Source organism: Podarcis tiliguerta, assembly GCF_965153285.1.
Source record: "Podarcis tiliguerta genome assembly, chromosome: 8".
In the NCBI taxonomy this organism is placed as follows: Eukaryota; Metazoa; Chordata; class Lepidosauria; order Squamata; family Lacertidae; genus Podarcis; species Podarcis tiliguerta.
In genome coordinates, this window is record NC_139541.1 from 58,747,513 (window position 1) to 58,769,172 (window position 21,660).

The 21,660-nt window shown below is 47.9% G+C and overlaps 1 protein-coding gene across 25 annotated transcripts in view; it reads right to left on the bottom strand.

The window, feature by feature from the left end:
- MAP7D1 (MAP7 domain containing 1) overlaps positions 1–21,660 on the bottom strand; it is a 57,608-nt gene that overhangs the window by 17,134 nt on the left and 18,814 nt on the right. For 17 of the 25 annotated variants that reach the window (XM_083454487.1, XM_083454481.1, XM_083454498.1 and 14 more), the window contains exons 2-5: positions 9,284–9,742; positions 7,490–7,558; positions 4,036–4,199; positions 2,807–2,921 (exon numbers count right to left, since the gene is read on the bottom strand). In XM_083454487.1, coding sequence (XP_083310613.1) covers positions 2,807–2,921; positions 4,036–4,199; positions 7,490–7,558; positions 9,284–9,742 — 807 coding nt within the window. Of the gene's footprint in view, positions 1–2,806; positions 2,922–4,035; positions 4,203–7,489; positions 7,559–9,283; positions 9,743–21,660 lie in introns of all 25 variants that reach the window. The other 8 variants (XM_083454477.1, XM_083454478.1, XM_083454494.1 and 5 more) reach the window with 1 other exon arrangement.

Here is a 21,660-nt window from a genome sequence, read left to right on the forward strand (position 1 = left end):
GACTGGCGGGAGTTCTAGATGGAAGCATTCCTCTAAGATCAGGTTCCCCAACCTTGGGTTCTCAGATCCTCTTGGACAATATAGCAGCCCCAGCCAGCACAGCCAATGGCAAGGAAAGATGGGAGTTGCAAACTAGCAGCCTGTGGGACCCTAAAGTGGGAAGGTTGTCTCAGAAGGAGGGGATATGCCACAACATTTTGTTGCAGGTCTCACTTGTCATAACAAACTGCAATTTGGAGAAGGTATGGCCCCTGCCCTGGAGGAAGAGCTGCCCTGTACATAGTCACAGTACTAGGTGTAGATTACAACTAGGGCACAGTGAGAAGTCATTACAATCCACTGGAAAAGACATGCAGTGATCAAGCTCTTAGCCAGTCCCCATGAGCTGTAACGGTTGTGGTCTTGGAGAAAGGGAGACAGGGTACTGATTCCCTGCTCAGTCACAAAAGTCACAAACAAGCAAGTAAATAATGTTAAAAGAGGTACTTTAAACACATATAGAGTGTCCTTCTGCCACCATTGTAACCACCCATCAACCAACCTCAGTCCATCTAGGACTAAGGGTAAGAACATGCAGGTTGAAGGGCAAGTTTCCCAGCAGGCATGAACCCTAGTACCTATCATTTCAGAAAGGTATTTAGCTATTTATTTAGACTAGTGACCTTTCCTACCTCAAAACCGAACACAGCTAATAAAATTTGAAATACTCTGTGATATCAAAACTATAAAAAGCAAAGGAAGCCAATTAAATAAATACACTACATTAACCCACATATACATAAAACCTCAAGTGAGACTCATAACCAGCCCAATGCCTGTGGAAATATGAGATGGTTTGGGTCTTTCTGAAAAGCCGAAGCGTTTGGGAACTTGTTTATGAGATTTCTTACCCGTCCTTCACCAGAAGGTCACAGAGTGGGTTACAGCAATAAAATATACTATAACATACACAATCACACACACACAGTTAACAACTGTAAAACAAGAAATGTATCACATCAGTTAAAAACAGTTCTATACATAAAAAACAAAGCAAACATTCAAGAACAACTCCATGCACATGGTTGCATATGGAATTGTTTTTAAAAGTTTGCATTGTTTGAGGTTCCATTCATGAAAGAAAGATTCTTAGGGGTGGAGCCAAACAGAGGAGGCCACAACCGCTGCCCTATAACCAAGTAAAAATATAGGACTTGGGAGGAGGGTCCCCAGTTCCTGATCAGAGCAGTGGCGTAGCGTGGGTTGTCAGCACCCGGGGCAAGGCAAGTAATTTGCACCCCCTAACCCATGGATTTGCGCCCCCTAACCCTAACCCCCAGATGTTGCGCCCGGTGCAGCCGGCCCCCCCTGCACCCCCCACGCTACGCCACTGGATCAGAGGGCTTCTATAGGAAGAGGATCTCTCTTGAGAGGAGAGGAGACTGAGTTGTTTGTCAGGAAGTTCCCACATTGAATTTTGCCCTTGCAATAAACTCACTGAGCTGACTTTAGGCAAGCCACTTCCTCTCTCCCAGCTAGGACAGTAACACTGAGCTACATAAGAAAGTAAAGCAAGCCCCACTGGATCAGGCCAAAGGTAATTCAAGTCCAGCATCTTGTTTCCCACAGCGACGAATCAGGTGCCTCCAAGAAGCCCACAAGCAGGCATGAATGCAACAGCCCTCTCCCCTAAGGTTTGTTTCCAGACTCTGGTACTCAGAGGTATACTGCCCCTGATCATGGGGGTTCCATTTAACAGCAGTCATGGCCAAAAGACCTACCTTACAAGGCTGCTATAAGGGTTCCAAAACCGTATTACATGTAAAGTGCTTCTAACACTCTAAAGTGCTTATAGTGCTAATTAGGAGGAGGAGGTTTAGTCCCAGCCCACTCAGGACTTCAGAGTTCAAAACCAAACTGAGCACTGCAATAATCCCTAAGTATTACTAGTCCACAAACATTTTCACTTGCTTGCCTGTCCAGATATAGCTATGCTAATCACTCATGGCCCGGAAGAAAAAAACTGATTTTAGCAAAGTTTCACTGTCTGATTGCCAGGAGGGAATCGTTACTCACCACAGGTTACCAGGCAAGCTTTGATTATTGCCTTGTCTTCTGTCTGCAGGGAGCCCTGCTAAGCCTGCATAACAAACTGCGTACTCTCTCGCAAGCTCTTCTCCACAACCATAAGGGCTCGAAACTATCTTCGATCACAAATCATAGCTTCTTGGGAAGGAAAATTCCTCTGCAGATACTGAGCCCTTATATGTTTGTGCCCTGGATTACAAAAAAGCCTTACACCTAAGCTTGTGCTGCCAGTGCCTGTGGACTAAATCAACTGAGCCAACAGCATCACGTGCCTCACTGCCCAGCCCCAAGCAGACCTGCGTTATGTCACTCTCTTGCAAAACCTGATGTCCAGAAAATGCAAACAAGTGAGGAAACAGATGTGGGAGGTTCGGAATAGCAGGAGGCAAGGAAGGGGTGTCACCACACCAGCGCATCCAACACCATAGTTACCATGCCAGAGCATCCACTGGCTAGTGGCCCTACTGAACAGCAAGCTGCAAATACAAGGCCAGCTGCCCCCATGCAAAAAGGGCTGGTTTGCAATCAATCTAATTACAAATCAGCATGCAAAGGCCCCTTCTTGATCAAGCGCATGCACGTGCAAAAGCACTGAGCCCCACTCTCCCCATGCTACCATTAGTGATCCTATCGAGCTCACTCTGGTCAGCCTACATGCGCTTATTTATTGGCCCCCCCCCCAGTGGATGCATGTCTGTGCCCATACAAAGATGCACATGTGCCAAGTGTCTCCACTCACCATCCTTGTGAGCAGGGGAGCCCTGGTGCAGGGCACCAGCCCATGACCATCGGTGCTGCCGGATTTCAGCCCAGGTTTTCTTTGTTGAGCGCTGGATGGCAGCTTCATATCGCTCCTGATGAAGAAGGGGAAAGGGGAGGAGTCAGGAAGGACAGAGCCTCTGTCTGAATCCCTAGAGAGCTGCTGCCAGCCAGCATAGACAGTACTAAGCTAGGTGGACCATTGCTTTGACTGTATAAGGCAGCTGCCTATCCTGTAAAAACAAGCCTTGTATCATCTATGGGGCAGGGGGTGCTGTTGTGTGCAGAAGGCCCCTGGTTCAATCCCTGGCATCTCCATAGCATCTGACTGGCATCTGAATCCTGGGAAAGCCTCTGCCAGTCAGTGTAGGCCTGTAGGCAATACTGAGTGAGATGGACCAATGGTCTGACTGAAGATAAGGCAGCTTTCTACGTTCTGTGAGAGACACTAAACCTTCAATTGCCATTTCAGAGCCTTGGAGGGAAGGGTTTGGATGGAGTGAATACAAAGGAGGAGAAAAAAACCCTTCCCCAAGATCTCTAGGTGGATATGACACTGCTTGGTTTACCTTTTTGGAAAAGGTATTTCATAAGCAAAGTGCCCCACCCACCCACCCAGTGAAAAGTCCCTCTCCAAACCACTAAAAGGCTCTGAAGGTGTCAAAATAATTCAGATCTCTGGAGAATAGAATTATAACAGAGATATTTTGCTGCTTAATGCTGTTGGATTTTATTACTTAGAAAACACTGTTTTTCTGTATTATTATCATACTACAGTGGACCCTCCAGATATGAACTTAATTCATTCCAGGGGTCCGTTCGCACCCTGAAAATAATGTAAATTGAGGCACGCTTCTGTGCACACACGCAGCAAGATCGAGCGCTTCTGCGGATGCGCACGCCAAGAAATCTGGAAGTATACATTTCCAGGTTTGCCGTGGCCATAACTCAAAGATTACGTATCCGGAGGGATACGTAGGTAGAGGTACGGCTGTATTGGTTTTGTATTATTATTTTGAAGGGAGCTGTAGTCCAACATGCATTTGCAGAGCACCGCAGGTTACTAGCTACCCTTGGCCTATGTAATTCCTTTTCCTGCAGCCTGGCAGTTGCACTGCAATCCACAGCTTGCTTCTTCGTGTGCCTTGCTGCCGGCTCTCCTCCCCTCTGCCTGCCTCCCTTCCTGCTCCCAAGCTACCCCAAGCCCACCTTGTTCTTCTCCAGCTTTTGACGCTGGCGTTCCTCCAGCACAGCTCGCCGCTTCTCGGCACGAACCCGCTGCTCCTCCAATCGCCGCCTCCGCTCCTCTAGTTGCTTTTCACGCAGCACCCGAGCCTTCTCCTCCTTCTCCAGCCACAGGACCCGCTTGGCAGCTACTGGGGCAAAGACCAAGGAATAAAGAGGGAGGAAAGTAGACGGAAGAGATAAAGCAATGTAGTGCATAGCCAGCCACACACACACACACACACACACACACACACACTTCCTCACTCCTGGGACATATTACATTACAAGGAAACGGTGTGGTTTTCATTTCATCCAACAAGTCCCTTAGGCAGAGAGAAGGTGAGTATTTTGTGGAAGTCTTGCAATCTGAATATATATCTGAAACAAACACTCTGCCACCTTCCTGCTTATAGCCAGATCCTTCCAGGAATCTTGCAATCCCAGCACGAAGGCAACAGCCTCCCCCCCACCATTTGCCTCATAGCACCTAATAGCCACTAACAGATCTTCTCCTCCATATATTTGTTTAAAACGATATGGCCTCTTGTTCAGCTTTTAAAAACTATTTAAAATGAATGTACATTATTATCGCTTTTAGCTCACCACCTAGGGAACATATAGCAGGCTGGATGCGGAGGGATGGAAATTCTGATACAGAATACAACAAAACAGTTCTTGCCAACCTGGCTCCCTCTAGGTGTTTTGAACTGCAACTCCCATCAGCCCCAAGGCAGAGGTGGAGAACCACACCCTCGAGGCCTCCTTTTGCCTGATGTTTGGGACTTTCCCCAGGCCACACCTCTTCCCCAGCCACGTCCTATCCCCACAGGACATGTGCCCACCCATTAGCCTGGCTGGAAAAGAGTCACTAAACTCTGATAATGGCAGAGCATTGTGGGAAATTTAGATGGCATGTTGCAGATCCAGCCAGCAGGCATGGAGGGCAGATGTTAGCTCTGATGGGCTCTGATGAGCACTAGGATGTCAGATATTGATGCTGGGCCTTCATGCTTACACATACCAGGGATCAAACTTGGGACTTTTGCACACAATGCAGATGCTCTCCAAGAGCTATGGCCCTTCACCAAACAATTAAGCTGCCTTATACTGAGTCAGGCTATTGGCCCATTTAGTTCAATGTGACTGGCAGAGGCTCTCCAGGGTTTCAGACAGGGCTTTCCAGCCCTACCTGGAGATGCCAGTGCTTGAGCCTAGGGCCTTCTCCATTCAAAGCAGATGCTCTGCCACTGGGCTGTGGCCCTTCCCCTTTAACTACAGCCATTACTGCCACCATCATCTTCCTCATCCCCACTGCCTCTGGGTCGTACCCACGACCTGCACCTCAGGGGCAAAGCCCTGAGTCACTGGGGCTAAGAAGCAGACCAATGGTTACAACTTTCCCCAGTGCATCACTTCACAGCGCTGGACCATTAAAAATAATAATAAACATTAGAAAGCGGGAGCTGGCACTAGCTACAACAGGCCCCTGGCATTCGCTTCTGTGCTGATGCCAGGCCTGGGAACAGTCCAGAAAGAGGCCGACTACCTCATCTGATGCTCGTGATAACTAGGCCTGCCTTTTCATTAGGGATTTTATTTATTTACTTGGGGGGGGGGGGGAGAAGGTGGGAGGAGATTTGAAGAGGTTGTAGTGTAAAGAAGGAGAATGTCTGCACTTTTAAAGTTAGGTGAGGGGATAGGTGGCTGCTTCCACCTGCCTTGTTCTATCCTCCAGCACTGGGAGCCTTCATAAAGCAGCTGCTTCCAGAAGAACTATTGAGAGGGGTTTGTGGTATAAACGGTGAAGGAGAGCAGTTGCTCATTGCTAATGCTTTGGGGCCACTTCTGGATGTGAAGTTATTGGATACTTTTACTTTATCGACTGGTGAACTTTATGCTCACTTTAATTTTGATGGATGTTAAATATACAGTTAATTGTTGATTTGTTTAGTGTTATGTTGTTACGTTATTGCAGTGATAATTCTACTTTTTATTATGCAATTATTACTCTGCTGCATTTAGACTGCTTTAAATATGCGAACCGCTTTAGAGAACAGTTGTATTTTGTGGAACATGGTATATAAATAAACTGACTTTGACTTAAGGTTATCGTTTAATTGTTTTTATGCATTTTGCATGCACAATGCTTTCAAATGCTTGCAAGCTGCCTTGAAGCAAACTTTGAAAGGCAGGGCACAAATATTTTAGTTAAATAAAAATAGGACCTATCTGCAATGGAAAGCTGGGTTGGCAGGAGAGTTGGAAGGAATGAGGGAAAATCCTGCAGGAATTCACTCAGACAAGGAGTGGGTTGCAGTAACTGAACCCCTAGCTTCAGGAATGAAGCCCACAGCTGGTGACAGCAAGCTGGGGGGGGGGGGAGAGGGGGGAAGACCCTAAACAACAAAGTGGATCAGGATACTAGCAGAGAGGGAGGGAGGGGCAATGCAGTCAACAAAGGGAATGGGAAGCTGGCCTGAAAAACACATTCAGGCCAAACAATGGGGGAATGAGGGTGGAAAGTGATTTAGACTGGAGCGGCAAAAGTATTAGGAGGGGGAGTGATGGTGTGGGCAGTGTGGTGCAGAGGGAAAGCAAGAGAGAGGCCGCAGAACAGAGAGCAGCACCCAGCAAAATTAATGACTAGAGGTCTACTGCATGGGAAAGGAATCTTCTTTGCCAAGACATTACCTACAACAAATCTCACAGATGCACATGACGGGGGCAGAAGGGGGGTGCATAACTGGCTGAAGTTTGTGTGTTTGTCTAGACTTGCTGGCCCAACGGAAGGAAGGAGTGTGATGATTTCCCTCCCACTCACAATTTGGTACACATGAGAGATGAATTTTCCCAAAATACAAGAGCCGTGCAAAGTCATGTTCTCCCAGACTCCGCACACGCAGAATTACTGTTGTGGGAGGGTGCAGGGACACTACTGCATGTTCCTGTTGCCAATCCTGCAGCCATCCATGCGTCAGGGGCTGAATGTCTGCCATAGGGAGCCTGTCCTGTTTATTCAGAGATGCTCTCTGGGTGATTTAGAGTCCTGGAGGATCAGGGCTCTAGTTTCTTAGCAGGTAAAAAAAAAAAACCCATTCTGCTGTCTATCAGGTGGACTGACTGGCAGAGGAATCACAAAGCAATCTGTGCCCCTTTTGGCAGTCTACTTTGTGTGCCAGCTGTGGAAGAAGCGGCTTTCTTTCATGGCCATCACAGAAACTAAGTTGACTGGTAGAGGAGGGACAGAGAGATTGATCCCTTCTTCATCTGCCTTCTCACTCACCTGTATGAGACCTTGGAGACCACTGTCAGTCAGTGTGCAATAGATAGATGGACCAAAGGATCCTGGGCAAGGATCCCAGAAGATCTGCAAGCTTCATTGCCTGGAGAGGGCCTGAAGCTTCCTCTGCCCCACAAACACAAGCTTGCTTCTTACCTAGATGTTTGGCTCGTTCTTCCCGTCGCTCTCGAGCAAGTTTGTGCCTGGCTTGCGCCTTCTGGGTATCTGGGGAAGAGAAGGGAGAGGTTAGGCCAGTTAGAAAAGTCATGTGCAAGTCCACCCCACCCCCTGCAACCCTGACGTTCATCAAATCCTCTGCACCAGTCTTTCTAGACTACTGTGTCCCACTTGGATCTGAAGGGGGTCACACCAGTGGCATCACTGGCAGCAGTATTATTATTATTAACAAAGGAGAAACAAAAACAAACTATCAATGTTTATATTTTTAGAGAAGTAAAACAGCAGGGTGGGGAGGAGGAGGAAGACAAGTAAGGAAGAGTATAATCACACAACAAATTAATATGAACAGGGAGGACTGAGGCTCCAAGTAGGACCAAAAATCTGAAAAGAAGCAAGAGAACTGCTGCAGATGATACTGTGACTCTGCCAGCCATCATGCGGCATTCTCTAGCACCAATTCAGGGAGCCAACTCTAGATGCCTTGTGGCGATATACCCCACGGTGGAGGAGGAGCAGCAGCAGCAGCAGCAGAAGGCTATCAAGCCAGGCACATAAATAACCAAAAAAACTACTAGCTTGCAAATGTTTGTACTAGCTATTTCCATGATGGACTCAGGCGAGTGAAGGCCCTCTTCTCCCTGGGCAGCATGGAAACGCAAGCTACTCATCTCTCAGCAGGCCAGAATGCCTTCTACCAAGTCAAATGGAGGAGAAGAAGAAGAGACAGAGGAATCCATCTCCTGCTCTTCTAGCCTGCTACATTTCCAGGCTGGTTGCACAAGAAGAGATTTACGGAAGGAGAGATTTTCTTTCCTCCATAGCTAGGGCAGAGATGGAGCAACCTGCCTCTCCTCTCCCAGCCAGCTCACATGCCTGCACAGAACCAAAATATGACACTTTCCTCTTTCTCTGGTTTACTAAGAACATATGAGAATAAGAGCCTGCGGGATCAGGCCAAGGGCCCATCTAGCCCAGCATCTTGTTCTCACAGCAGCCAACCAGGTGCCCAAGGGAAGCCTGCAAGCAGGACTTCAGCACAAGAGCCCTCTCCCATCTGGTGGTTTACAGCAACTGGCATTCAGAAGCATTACTGCCACTGACCATGAAGGCAGAACATAACCATCCTGGCTAGTAGCCATTGAATTTATCCATTCCTCTTTTAAAGCCACCCACTTTGGTGGCCATCACTTCCCCCTTGCAGCAGTGAGTTCCATAATTTAACTAGGTGCTGCGTGAAAAAGTAATTTCTTGTACTTTCTTTTTTCTGACTTGAATCTTCCAACAATCCTCAGACGTCTACAAGTTTTAGCATTATGAGAGGGAATCCATTCTCCTGTTGCCTTATTACATTTCTTACCACAGGTTTTTTAAAATTGTTTTATTATATTGCTGTAATTTTTAGTGCAAGCTGTGCAGAAAATTTTGTACTGAAAGGTTAAATGAAAGCATTTTAAATAAAGAATAAAAACAACACTCACATGGGACAGAGATGGGGAGGCTCCAAATGGGGGAGACCTAGGGTTCCAAATGAAGCCCACAGGACAGAGGTTCTCTATTTCTGCAGACCCCACCCATCATAATGACAAACCGCTGGCAGCCGTGTGTGTGTGTGTGTGTGTGTGTGTGTGTGTGTGTGTGTTTCAAACAGAGAAGCTGCACACTTATCTGCTGTCTTTCCACAAGAAACAAACAGTTCAGGAAAATTATGTGGTGACAAAGATTCTCACCCTGCAAATTTCTGATCAGCTTCGAGTTCTGCCCCAAACATACCTTGTTTGGTCCGGGGTCTGGAAGGCCCCTGGGCAGGGGAAGGCTGTTCACTCTTGGGTGCTGGTTGTTGGGTGCTTTCCTGGCGATGTTCTTCTTCTGTGGGAGGCGATGCCTGGGCACCTATCGGCGGGGGGCGGCCATTCTTAGGGGGCAGGGCCTCCATAGCCGGGAACGTTGTGGCAGGCAGTGGGCCGGCCTGGTTAGTCTGAAGGGAAGGTTTCGCTTCCACAGGGGGCACCGTGGCAGTCTTGACACCCGGGGGACCATTCTGAGCAGGCGGCGTTGCCCCTGTGGGAGCGGCAGCACGCGGCAGAGGGGTGGCTTCTGGTGGGAGGGGAGGGAGAGGCTGGTCACTTGGGTGTGTTTCTGTCTCCCTCATGAGGGGCGCCGTGGCAGGCGAATGGCTAGTCCGTTCACTGAGGGGGAGCGGGGTTGCTTCCGGTAGGGTACCTTCCGGGGCTGTAAGACAGAAGGAGGGAAGAAGGCTTATGAGGAGATCCCCTCCGAATATTTCTCAGGCAAGCTCTCCAGAGTTAGGCAAGCGATCCCTCCCTCCCCTCACAGCTTGAGGCAGGGGTGCCAGGCACAGCTCATTTAAAGTAAACAGCAATCGCAGCTGGGCACAGTGCCAGCAGGGCACAAAGACCCCTTCTCCCTCAGGCCCGGAAACTGGCATACTCAGATGAAGCAGCAAAGTATCGTTTTATGGGCCCTACGTAAAGTTGCCACCTTTAGGGTGGTTGTCCCCCCCCCCCCCCGCCCCATAGGGTCCCTGTACCTCTAATATCTGCACAGCAGGCCAAACACAAAACCCTCTCCTGACACCAAGTGCAGTTCACTTTTTGCTTCTGTAAGATTTCCTGAGGTGGCTGTTTCCAAGCTTCCCTCCTCTGATTGTTAAATGGCGATGGAGGACTTCAAAGGAGCTGTGGGCCCCCATTCTTCTACCCGCCCACCCTGCCTGGAGCACAGGCACCCGCAGGAATTTTTCCAGGGTGTCTGTGTGTGCATGCATGTGCAAAAGAAAGAAGCACTGAAAAGTGGGGGCACAGGATAGTTTCTTGCCCCCCCCCAAAGAGAGAGAGAGAGAATTATAGTGCCTCCTATCTCAGGTTCTACAAATATTTTACACTTTCTATTAGCTGGTTCATGTAGGGGGAGAAACTCACGGCCACCCTCCGCCCCCAAGTGCCCTCGATCTGGACCAGCCCATGATCTGGACCAGGAAGAGTCAACAATTCACTCCTGCTTCCAGTTACATAATTCACATACACACACACACCTCCCTCGTAGCAACAGAGTCCTTCGCAGACAACAATTAAGTAATGGAACAAGAATGTCCAGCGTGAGACCTGGCGGAAGCCACAAAAGAAGGCTATAAATGCTTGCCCTGCCTTGTGCTGAAGAAGGCTCCTTGCAGACTCCTGCAAGGATGGAAGGCATGAAGAAGAGGCAGGGGAGAGGGTGGGGTGAGGCCAGCCAGCTAGCGGTCAAGATTGAAGGGGAGAGAAAAGTCCTGGGGAAGGGAGGGGACACAGTGACAACAAAAAGACCAGGGGTGAGCAACAAGTGGAAACCAAATATCCTGCATCAAGCCATTATTTTCGAATGAGAAAAGTGGGGGTTTGGAAGTGTTCCGACTCAGAGAAGCTCCTCCATCAGATCAAACCCCCTCAAAGCTACGTCATGTAAAAAGCTTAAGGGAAATTGCAAAATAAAGCAGCCTTCTCCAACCTAGGGTCCTCCAGCTGTGCTGGCTGGGGCAAATAGCCCAAAACATCTGGAAGGCCCAGCTGGACCGTTAAAAAAAGAGAAAAGAACAGCAGTTAACACAAACTCCTAGCCTTGGATAGTTACTTTCATATTTAGAAGCTATTTGCCATGCTGAGCTCTTGGAATGAGCATTCCCCCAGCCTGGACTCACCGGTGACTAAGTTGTTATGCTGCTGTTTTCTGCCTTCTTCTTGCAGAGCTTCATAGCAAGGATAATTTGCTAATCACGCTTCTCAGCTTGCAGGAATTCCTGGTCTGAGTCACCTTTGTCCCATGCATCTCTGTGTCACAACCCTCCATCATCACTCTGGCTGTAAACAGCCTGGAGTGGCTGCCTGCAGAGAATCCTCCTTTAAGGCAAGAGGTTGTCCCATCCTCACATATATCCTCTCTGCTCTTCAATCTGGATGCATCCCTTCTCCCTGAGCAAGTGGAAAGACCTGCTGTTGCACTCGGGTCCTGCTTGCGGGCTTCCCATGGGGGCAGTGTTTCTCAAACTTGGGTCCCCAGCTGTTGTTGGGACTACAGTTCACATCATCCCTGACCACCGGCCCTGCCAACTAGGGATTGTGGGAGTTGTAGTCCAATAACAGCTGGGGACCCAAGTTTGAGAAGCACTGCAGATAGGGACATCTGATTGGCCACTGTGAGGACAGGATGCTGAGCCAGACGGGCCTCTGGTCTGATTCAGCAGCCAGGCTCTTCTGAGGTTTATCCCTGCAACTCAACTAACCTCACTTCCTGCAAGCAACTCTGCCCACTCTCCTGTACTTTCCCTTATGCCTGGAACTCTGTCCCAGAACACCTTCTGTAGAACATCACTTCCCTTTGTTCCTTTGGACCCCAACACAAAATGCATGTTTCAGTGAAGCCTGTAACGTCAATCTTCAGTCCCTATTCCAAAGTGATATACATCCCAAGTGCATGTAACAGAATTCACACACGTTTTATCCCTGCAGTACAGGCAACTGGGGTGGGAGAAAACGAATGAAAGCAACCCAGCAAGATGGGGGGGGGGGAATGTGTTGAACCCCCCCCCCCAAATTATTACATGTGTAAAACTGAAACACACCCACACCCAGCTTTATATCTCAACAGGCCAGATACAGTGGTAGTAGTACCTCAGGTTAAGAACTTTTCCTCAGGATGAGAACTGAAATTGTGTGGCAGCGGTGCAGCGGCAGCAGCAGGCCCCATTAGCTAAAGTGGTACCTCAGGTTAAGAACGGTTTCAGGTTAAGAACAGACCTCCGGAACGAATTACCGTAAATTCGTAACCAGAGGTACCTCTTTACTTTGGTACCAGCCCTGTCATTTGGCGCTTAGTCGGTGTTAGAAATTCCCTGGGTGCCAGGTGCATTTTACTACAGACACGGGTCCAATTGCAACTACATGGAGATTTCTGGGTGCCAGGCTGGTGACAGTCATTTCCATCAAGCCAGTTTAAAAACCTCTGCCTTAGTCCATAGTTAATACCATTTCCATTTCCACTATGTGTGTTTCTCCTTTGTGCATACTGGGACAAGTGCAAGCTATAGGCAAGCAATGTAGTTGAGATCATAGAATCACAGAATTGTAGCGTTGGAAGGGACCCCGAGGGCCATCTAGCACAACCCCCTGGAGAATAGACATTCTGCTGTGGCAACCATAACCCAGGTTTAAAGTGCCATTTGATGCCTAGCTTATATAGCTGAGTTTCTAACACTGCCTTCGTAGGCTCTTTGGGTGCTATCTTTACATTTCCAGAATCCTGTAGAATTCTCATGTATGTTGCTGACTGGGAGCGGCCGCCGAGACCACATAACACCGGTCTTGAAAAACATACACTGGCTCCCAGTACATTTCCAAGCACAATTCAGTGTTGGTGCTAACCTTTAAAGCCCTAAACGGCCTCGGTCCAGTATACCCGAAGGAGCGTCTCCACTCCCATCCCTCAGCCCGGATGAGGTCCAACGCCAAGTGCCTTCTGGTGGTTCTCTCACTATGAGAAGCAAAGTTACAGGGAACCAGGCAGAGGGCCTTCTCGGTAGTGGCATCCACCCTGTGGAACGCCCTCCCACCAGAGGAAAGAGAAGAACAACTACCAGACTTTTAGAAGCCATCTGAAGGCAGCCTGTTTAGGGAAGCTTTTAATGTTTGACAGACTATTGTATTTTAATATTTTGTTGGAAGCCGCCCACAGTGGCTGGGGAAACCCAGCCAGATGGGTGGGGTATAAATAATAAATTATTATTATCATTATTATTATTAGGAGCAGTAGCAAAGCGTCACACGGAAACACCCTAGGGAGCCTCATTCGATCAGTCCCCTGAAGCCCACTATAGTGCAGCCTTCACTAGAAGCGGCTTTTTCAGGCCTTGGGCCTCAGAGAGGTACCGTCACCAAACTTTATTATGGTCACAGACCAGCGTAAGATAAAAACATGCTAATAAAATAAAGCACATAAGACTTAAAAAGAGGAAAGGGATAAAAGTGATTATAACTCACGAAACTTAAGATAGAAACAAAAGACAAGCAGTTAAAAGCAACTATACAAGGGGGTGGTGAGAAAGGTAAGAGCTTCAGAGCACAGGAAGGGATCTACTGAATCAGGCTAAAGGCTCATCTAGCCCAAAAATCTGATCTCAAACCACAGACCCCCTTGAGATACCCAGCAACTGATATTCAGAGACATAACAATTTTTATAATGAATTTTTTTTTATTTGCACCCTGCCCATCTGACAGGGTCCCCCAGCCACGTAACACCTCCGACACTCCATGCATTTTGTCTGATCCTCTTTTAGAGCCATATAGGTTGGTTGCCATCACTGTCTCCTGTGGGGACCAACTCCACAACAGCTTCATGCCCTGCGTGAAGAAGATGTAACAGTGTCTTAGGAGCAGAGCTGAGTGGACTCCCTGATGGCGCCCTCCTGGTCTTGCTCATCACCTGCCCACTGTTCCTTTCTTAAGACTCGAGGTGCCCAGGATTGAACCAGGGACCGTATGCTCATGAAGCTTGTGCTCTGCCTCTGAACTCTGGCCCCACCACCTTCCTCTCTGGCAAGAGACATGCAGCCAACAGAAAATGCTGTATATTTTCTGCTATCCCCAATCCCCCCCGCCATTCCTTTAAACCTTTAACCATCTCTGCATTGTGTAATTAGCAGCTACAAGTTGCACAGTCAACAGAATTGCTCTGTTGGGTAATGATGGATGGTGCATTTCCATGCACGAGACAAAGGGACCTCAGCAGACAGAAAGTAAAGAGAGAGGGAGGTGGAAATGGGGGGGGGGGGAGCGGCGGAGGAGAACAACTGAGTGGCAAGTATGGAAGGGATGGCGGTTGGCAAGGAGATCTGGAGACAACTAGACCCCAGAGCGTTTGTGAAATCGATTCCAAAGAGCGCTGCAAGTTTATTTCAAATGGCATTAACAAATTTCCTTTTCATTCTGCTGCTCTTCCACAGCCAACTCAGTTTAATCATGCCACCCAGGAATGCCAAGCAGGGGTGGTGGTGTGGGCTGTCCTGCGCTATCGTAATTAATGTTTTGACTAACAAAGCCGTTCTTCCAATCCATGTTAATTAAGGCCCATGCCACAGCTGCTGCAGAGTATCCAGGTGATTTGGGGGGGGGCAGGTCTTGGGGAAACGTCACTGCTGCCTGAAGAAGTGGGGGAAAGAAGCAGGACTGCAAAAAGAAAGCCCACCATGACTCTTCCCAGAAACTTCTGAATGACATTTGGCAGGGTCTGCTGAAGACAGCTGTTTCTGCAGCCACGTCTCTGTTGAGAGAGGACGGACTTGGCCCTTCTCTGATGGCCTTCTGCCACTGTGCAACAGCCTTGCTTTTCCAAGCTGCTAATTTTAGGAAGGCAATTACACTAAGTCCAGCCATTGGTATTGTCTCTACATCATGGGTAGTGGACTTTTTTTTTGGCCCGAGGGCCACATATCCCGTCAGCTAGCGCTCTGTGGGCCACATGCCAGCAGGGAAGTGAGGGATGGTTGGATCTGTCCATGTTTATTTCTCTCTGTTTTCTCATTTTTCAAGTCTTAAGAGTTCTCCACACTTCCACTTGAGTTTGGGATTATTATTTTTAAGTCCCAAAGAAAATTCACCAGCATTCTAATGTGAATTTCTCCAAATATTTGCTATTATACAATTTTTGCAAAGCAATTTCCCCATTACTGTATCCTGTTTCCAAGAATATACGCATTTTGTGCATACTTTACCTCAGTATAAGCATTCTGTACACTTTATTTGGCTACGGAACTGGGCAGAAAAATCAGAGAATTCTGAAGGACAGCGGTGTTTCGGTTTGCATATTGTTTCAGAAGTGCAAATTAGCTAAATATAAATTCCTTCAAATGGAAACTGAATCGGATTTCTCCCTCATCCCTCGCAGTGGGTGTAACTATTCCACATGCTCTCCTCTCTCATATGCACACACAGCCCTGCTCCTCATCTGATCCTTGCCTCCTCCCCTCCCATTAGCAATTTACATCCCTACTACTGAGCTTTCACGTCCCCATCCCCACTTTATGCTGTCCTCACCACTCCAACTGGTGAGTTCCTGGCCGGGGGGGGGGGGGGGAGTGAGCAGGCACTGACAGATGCTCTGTCAGCGAACCACAACTCTCCCTTAATTTTATTCTGATGTGTTTCTTTGGCTATGTCCCCACCCCAGCCCCAATATTTGGCATTCAGAGGATTGGCAAATAGTGCCCTGGGAGATGACATCATTGTTCTTGCTGTGAAATAAGTGGCTGTGCTTTATCCCATCTCTGCCCTACTCTGGGGAAGGGCCATAGCTCAGTGTCAGAGCACATGCTCTCCATACAGAAGGTCCCAGGTTCAATCCGCAGCCAAGGCTGGGAGGAATTCCTTCCTGAAATTCTGGAGACTCACCGCCAGTCAGCACAGATGAACAAACGCCTAACTCAGTATAAGACAGTTTAGTAGGTCCGTACCTACACCACTGTCTGTAACTGTAGGCTCTTGTAAGAACTTCCAGCTCCAGATTCACCAATATCCTGTTCTTTGTCCATATAGCTAGAACACTGGCAAAGACTGAACATGTACACAGACAGACACAGAGATGTACGGATCTCCTTCCTCCTTTGGCACCTGCTGCATAAGGACACATTGATGGCAAGACCATAGTAGAGTCAGTCTGCAAGCTCAAACAGGAATATTCTTTGTAAGTAACTACCGTTTTCAGAAACACAGCATGTGACTTTGGTACAAGGTTCCAAAAACTGATCACAGCAGACACTGTTGGTGCACCTGGCCAATAAAGCACTTGCCTTAAATTCTGCATCTCGCCCCAATTATGCAGCTGGAGGGGGAAACGTCATCACTCAGCTACCTTAGCACAACTTATTCAGATTGCAAAAATAGTGGGTTTTGGAGAAGAGGGAGGAAGGCAGATTGCTTCTGAGCTAATCCTTCCTCCTAGAATTGCCACCCTTTGATTACTCACTTTTTACGGAGTTCCCAGTTAATGTCCCGATCAGCCAGTTTTGTGGTGTTCTGTTGTGGTCTCCCCTCAGGCCAGATTTGTGGCAATTTTGGGGTAGTAAGATACAGCTGCTGCACAATTTTGTTTTGTGCAGACAAGCGTTGATGACTCTTAATGGCTACTATAGCTTTAATTAAACACTTCCTGTTTGCAGTCTCAGGTAATTTATTGCTTTGCATTCAGTGTGGCAGTAAAACTAGTGAGGAATGTCCTATTAATTGCCTGCCATGAATAGCCTTTTTAATACAGCCTCCCAGAGTCCATTTCTCTTCCCAAGGAAGGGGGACTATTTAACTATAAAAATTGTAATTAAAGCTTTCTTCCCTTGCAGACAAAGAAACTGACATGGGGTGGGCAATTTTGAGACAACTTTTAAGGGGAAATAAATCTGCCACTAATCTTATTGCCATGCTCAGCATGAAACAATAAAAACATCAAATAAAAACTGAATACAGGAAACTTTTAATTAACATTAGAAAGGACATTTGCTAAATGGAACTTGCTTATGAGCAATATTATAGAAGGGATCTTGGCCATGGGGAACACCATTGCAGTATAATCTAGCACTATATGCTTACGTCGAACTTCTAATTTCACTTCCACAAAATTGTGGGAAAGCACTGCATAAATAGGGCTAAAGGCCCTAATCTAGAATTAAGCAATAACAGTACAGTGGTACCTTGGTTTAAGAACAGCCCTGTTTACGAACTATTTGGTTTACAAACACTGCAAAACCGGAAGTAGTGTCCCGGTTTGCGAACTTTACCTCGGTCTAAGAACGGAATCCGAACAGTGGAAGGGCACCAGTGGCGATAGGCCTCATTAGGGAACGTGCGACTCGGTTTAAGAATGGTTTCAGTTTAAGAATGGACTTCTGGAACAGATTAAGTTCATAAACTGAGGTACCACTGTATTTGCTGTTTATACCCAGAAGAAGGGTCCATGAGGCTTGCAGAATGCAGGCAGGGATGGGCTTGGTATCATTAGAAGCTTCACAGTGCAGAAGGGATGAGTAGAGAAATCCAGCAGACAAAACTGGTTTGCATGAAGTAGCGGATTAATTACTTATTTTTAAAGGGGGGAGGGGTAACAATATGGGGAGGGGCACAGTAAATGCCTGGGGCCCATGTTGAACTATTATTGTATCCTCTGGCCGATGGAAGTCTGATGTAAGCCAACTGTTTTCTCTGACTCTTTTGCTGTAGACTATCCATGCTGTTTTTTGTGTGAACATGGGGACTAGAAGCATGCACTCAAAAAGATTAAATAACTACTACATTTAAAAAGGAAGTAGTTTGCACATTTTGTAATCTCTGGTGTGTTCACAGATGACTCTAATCCCCATCTCAGAGTGTGTTCACATTACCGCCTAAGATCCGCCAGTGAATGCATTTCCCAGCTCTTTCCCCCCTAGCTGTTCACATCAGCAGGGCTTCTTAGTGTCATATTCATTGCTGTTTGTGTTCACACACAGGGAGCATGGGAGGGGATATCTCTACCCTATGCAAAGGTGTTTACATCTTGGCTAGAGAAGATAGGAACTGGCTTAAGGATCCCAAGGCTTAAGGACTCCAATCAGAGTGAAGCTTGTTTGAGAAGCATCACATCAAATAATAGTTTTTTGTAACGAACTACAGGGTGGAGCTGTGGGTTAAACCACTGAGCCTAGGGCTTGATGATCAGAAGGTCGCGGTTTGAATCCCCGCAACGGGGTGAGCTCCCATTGCTCGATCCCTGCTCCTGCCAATCTAGCAGTTCGAAAGGACGTCAAAGTGCAAGTAGACAAATAGGTACCACTCCAGCGGGAAGGTAAACGGCATTTCCATGCGCTGCTCTGGTTTGCCAGAAGCGGCTTAGTCATGCTGGCCACATGACCCGGAAGCTGTCTGCAGGCTCCCTCGGCCAGTAAAGCGAGATGAGCGCTGCAACTCCAGAGTCATCCGCAACTGGACCTAACTGGACCTTACAGTATACATATGTCCTGTGATCATGCATTAAAAACCCACCTAGCACTGGAAACGCAGTCAGTGTGCAGAAAATTGGAATATGATGGACACAGTCTCAGTGCAAATGTCAATTTAGCATCCAAGTTTCAGCAAGACTCTGGGCAAAGCAACTCTGGGAAAACCTTACTTTCTATTGACTTTAAAAGGCCAAAGGCAGAGAGCCGAGTTCTTCCAGTCTGACCACACACACACACACTCTTAGAAAAAGAGATGCAAAAGTTGAGCAATCTCCTCCAGCTATTTTTCCACCAAACTGCATTCAGTTAAAAAGTATATTTCCACAAGTGTGGGCACGTTCTGGGTGCAAGGTTCCCTTCCATCACTGGCAGCTTGGTTTTAAAGGGGTGGGGGTTGCACTTTCTGTCCATACACGATGGCATCTGCTAATGGAAAGATGTAACTCTGGGTAGCCTGCAGGACTCTGAAGCTGGGAGTGATTTCAAATTGGTCACAAGATCTCCCTTCTTTCAGTTTTTGTTCCACACCCGTGATTCTTTCCAGTTTACAACGGGGCAGGGGAGGGGGGAGGAAAGATGCTCACAGTTATTCTGTATCCGCATGCGCACACACACACACACACACACACGTCAAACCGAGGCCAAATGAGCAAGATGGGAAAGGCCCGAAGCGGGGGGGGGGGGGGAGAGTGAGGCAGGAGGGAGAAGGATGGAATTGCTTGATGTACTTAAGTCATGGGACCCGTGAGTGACTGGGGGGGGCAGGAGTAGGAGGTGGAGGATAACATAAAAAAGGTTGCAGCAGGGCAGAGAAACATTTGGCATCAGGGAGGGTTTTGCTTTGAAAATTGCTGTTATGACAAAAATTACATAAGGCTGTCAAGTAACTCAAGAACGCGTGGCTAATTGAATCAACTGCTTTCCGCACCCCCCCCCACCTTTTTCTTTTTACTAAGCCTGAGCCCCAAAGCAATCTAAACACACACAGACACTGTTATCAATAGAAACACAGTCACATCCACATTTAAAGCACAAGGCTCCCCCAAAGAATCCTGGGAACATACAGAGCTGCAATTCCCTTAAACTACAACTCCCAGCTTTCTTTGCAGGAAGGCATGTGCTTGAAATGCACGGTGTGGGTGGGTGTGAACCAAGTCACCACATGAGATCCCAGCAGTGAGGTCCACATAACACACCTTCCAACATTTCGTAGACTTTTTGTCCTGACCGCACGCAAGGCTCGCTGCTGCACAAAGCCCCCCTCCCACCCAATCAAATGGTTATGCATTACTGCTGGCTCTGCATCAGATAAGACCCAGCAGCCAGGCTCCTCCTTCTTGTGTTCTTATGACCACTCTCAGGTTCTCCCGATGACATGTTCCATGCTAGATAATCAGGTCAACACTTGTGTGGTGAAGCCGGGGAACATTCAAGACTCCAAATTTAGTGGCACTCATTTAAACCACTGCAGTCGGGAGGCTGCTGGTTCTCCATCAGACTGCTTCTGAAATAAAGATTAGACGCTTAAAATAGGCACTTTCACCCCATGCAACCCTTGTGGCCGTAATTCGGCAACAACTCGAGGCAATTTCCTGAGTGGTGGTATGTTGGCACCCCACTACCTCTCATGCTAGAGATCTGCCTTGTATACAAAAGGTCAGGTTTAAGAAATGCCTACAGGATCTGATCAGCATCTGTCTAGTCAAGGGGTCTGTTTCCAGGCCGCAGAAGTCAGGTAAGCCTTTGGAAGCTCACAAACAGGATGTGACCACAGCACTCCCCCCAAGATGTTTGTACCCAGCATCTGGCAACCCTAGCTCCAACTATGTAAATGTTCAGCAGCTTCTGCCACCAACGGCAGAACAGACTGCAAAACAGACGGCAGCAAATTGAATTTTGATACTTGAATGGAATGCAACTGAGCATAATTCTGCATATTCCTTGAAACGCAACAGCAGGTGCCCTGCAACAGGTGGCGGATGCAGTATGCCTGAATTGGGAAACCCTCTTCCTCTGAATGTTTACCCACAAAAGGCTGAGCATGCTTCGATCAAGGCCCCCCCCCCCCGCCCTTTTTGGTGGGGTGGAGGGAGAGATACAGAATGAGCAACACCAAAGCACCTTAGCTCTGCAGGGCAGAGTAAAAGCATCTGGGAACCTACTGGAGGAAGCGAAGAGTTTTCAAAGCAGAAAACTACTCACTCTTTAGGATTCTTCAAAAAGCAACGCTGACAGCCGGGGCTGGTGAGAATCAAAGGAGACAAATCGGGCTGTTTGGAGATGTGGATCTTGAAAGTGTATGGATGACAGCAATGCTTGCTAAATTTCCTAAGCTGCCAAATGCACTTTATTTATTTTATGTACCATTTGGATCCCTTCCAGTCGGGATTCAGGCCTCATCATGGGACTGAAACTGCCTTGGTTGCACTGGTTGATGATCTCCGGCGGGCTAGGGACAAAGGTGAGAGCTGTTTCCTAGTTCTGCTGGATCTCTCAGCAGCGTTTGATACCATCGACCATAACATCCTTCTGGACCGTCTTGAGGGGCTGGGAGCTGGGGGCACTGTCATACAGTGGTTCCTCTCCTTCCTCCTGGGCCATGTTCAGAAATGGTGGTGGGGGATGAGTGTTCAGACCCCTGGGCTCTCACTTGTGGGGTGCCTCAGGGTTCTGTCCTCTTCCCCATGCTTTTCAACATTTACATGCAGCCACTGGGAGAGATCATCAGGAGGTTTGGGCTGGGTGTTCATCAGTATGCGGATGATACCCATCTCTACCTCTCTTTTAAATCAGAACCAGTGAAGGCGGTGAAGGTCCTGTGTGAGTGTCTGGAGGCGGTTGGAGGATGGATGGCGGCTAACAGATTGAGGCTGAATCCTGACAAGACAGAAGTACTGTTTTGGGGGGACAGGAGGCGGGCAGGTGTGGAGGATTCCCTGGTCCTGAATGGGGTAACTGTGCCCCTGAAGGACCAGGTGCGCAGCCTGGGAGTCATTTTGGACTCACAGCTGTCCATGGAGGCACAGGTCAAATCTGTATCCAGGGCAGCTGTTTACTAGCTCCATCTGGTACGTAGGCTGAGACCCTATCTGCCTGCAGACTGTCTCACCAGAGTGGTGCGTGCTCTGGTTATCT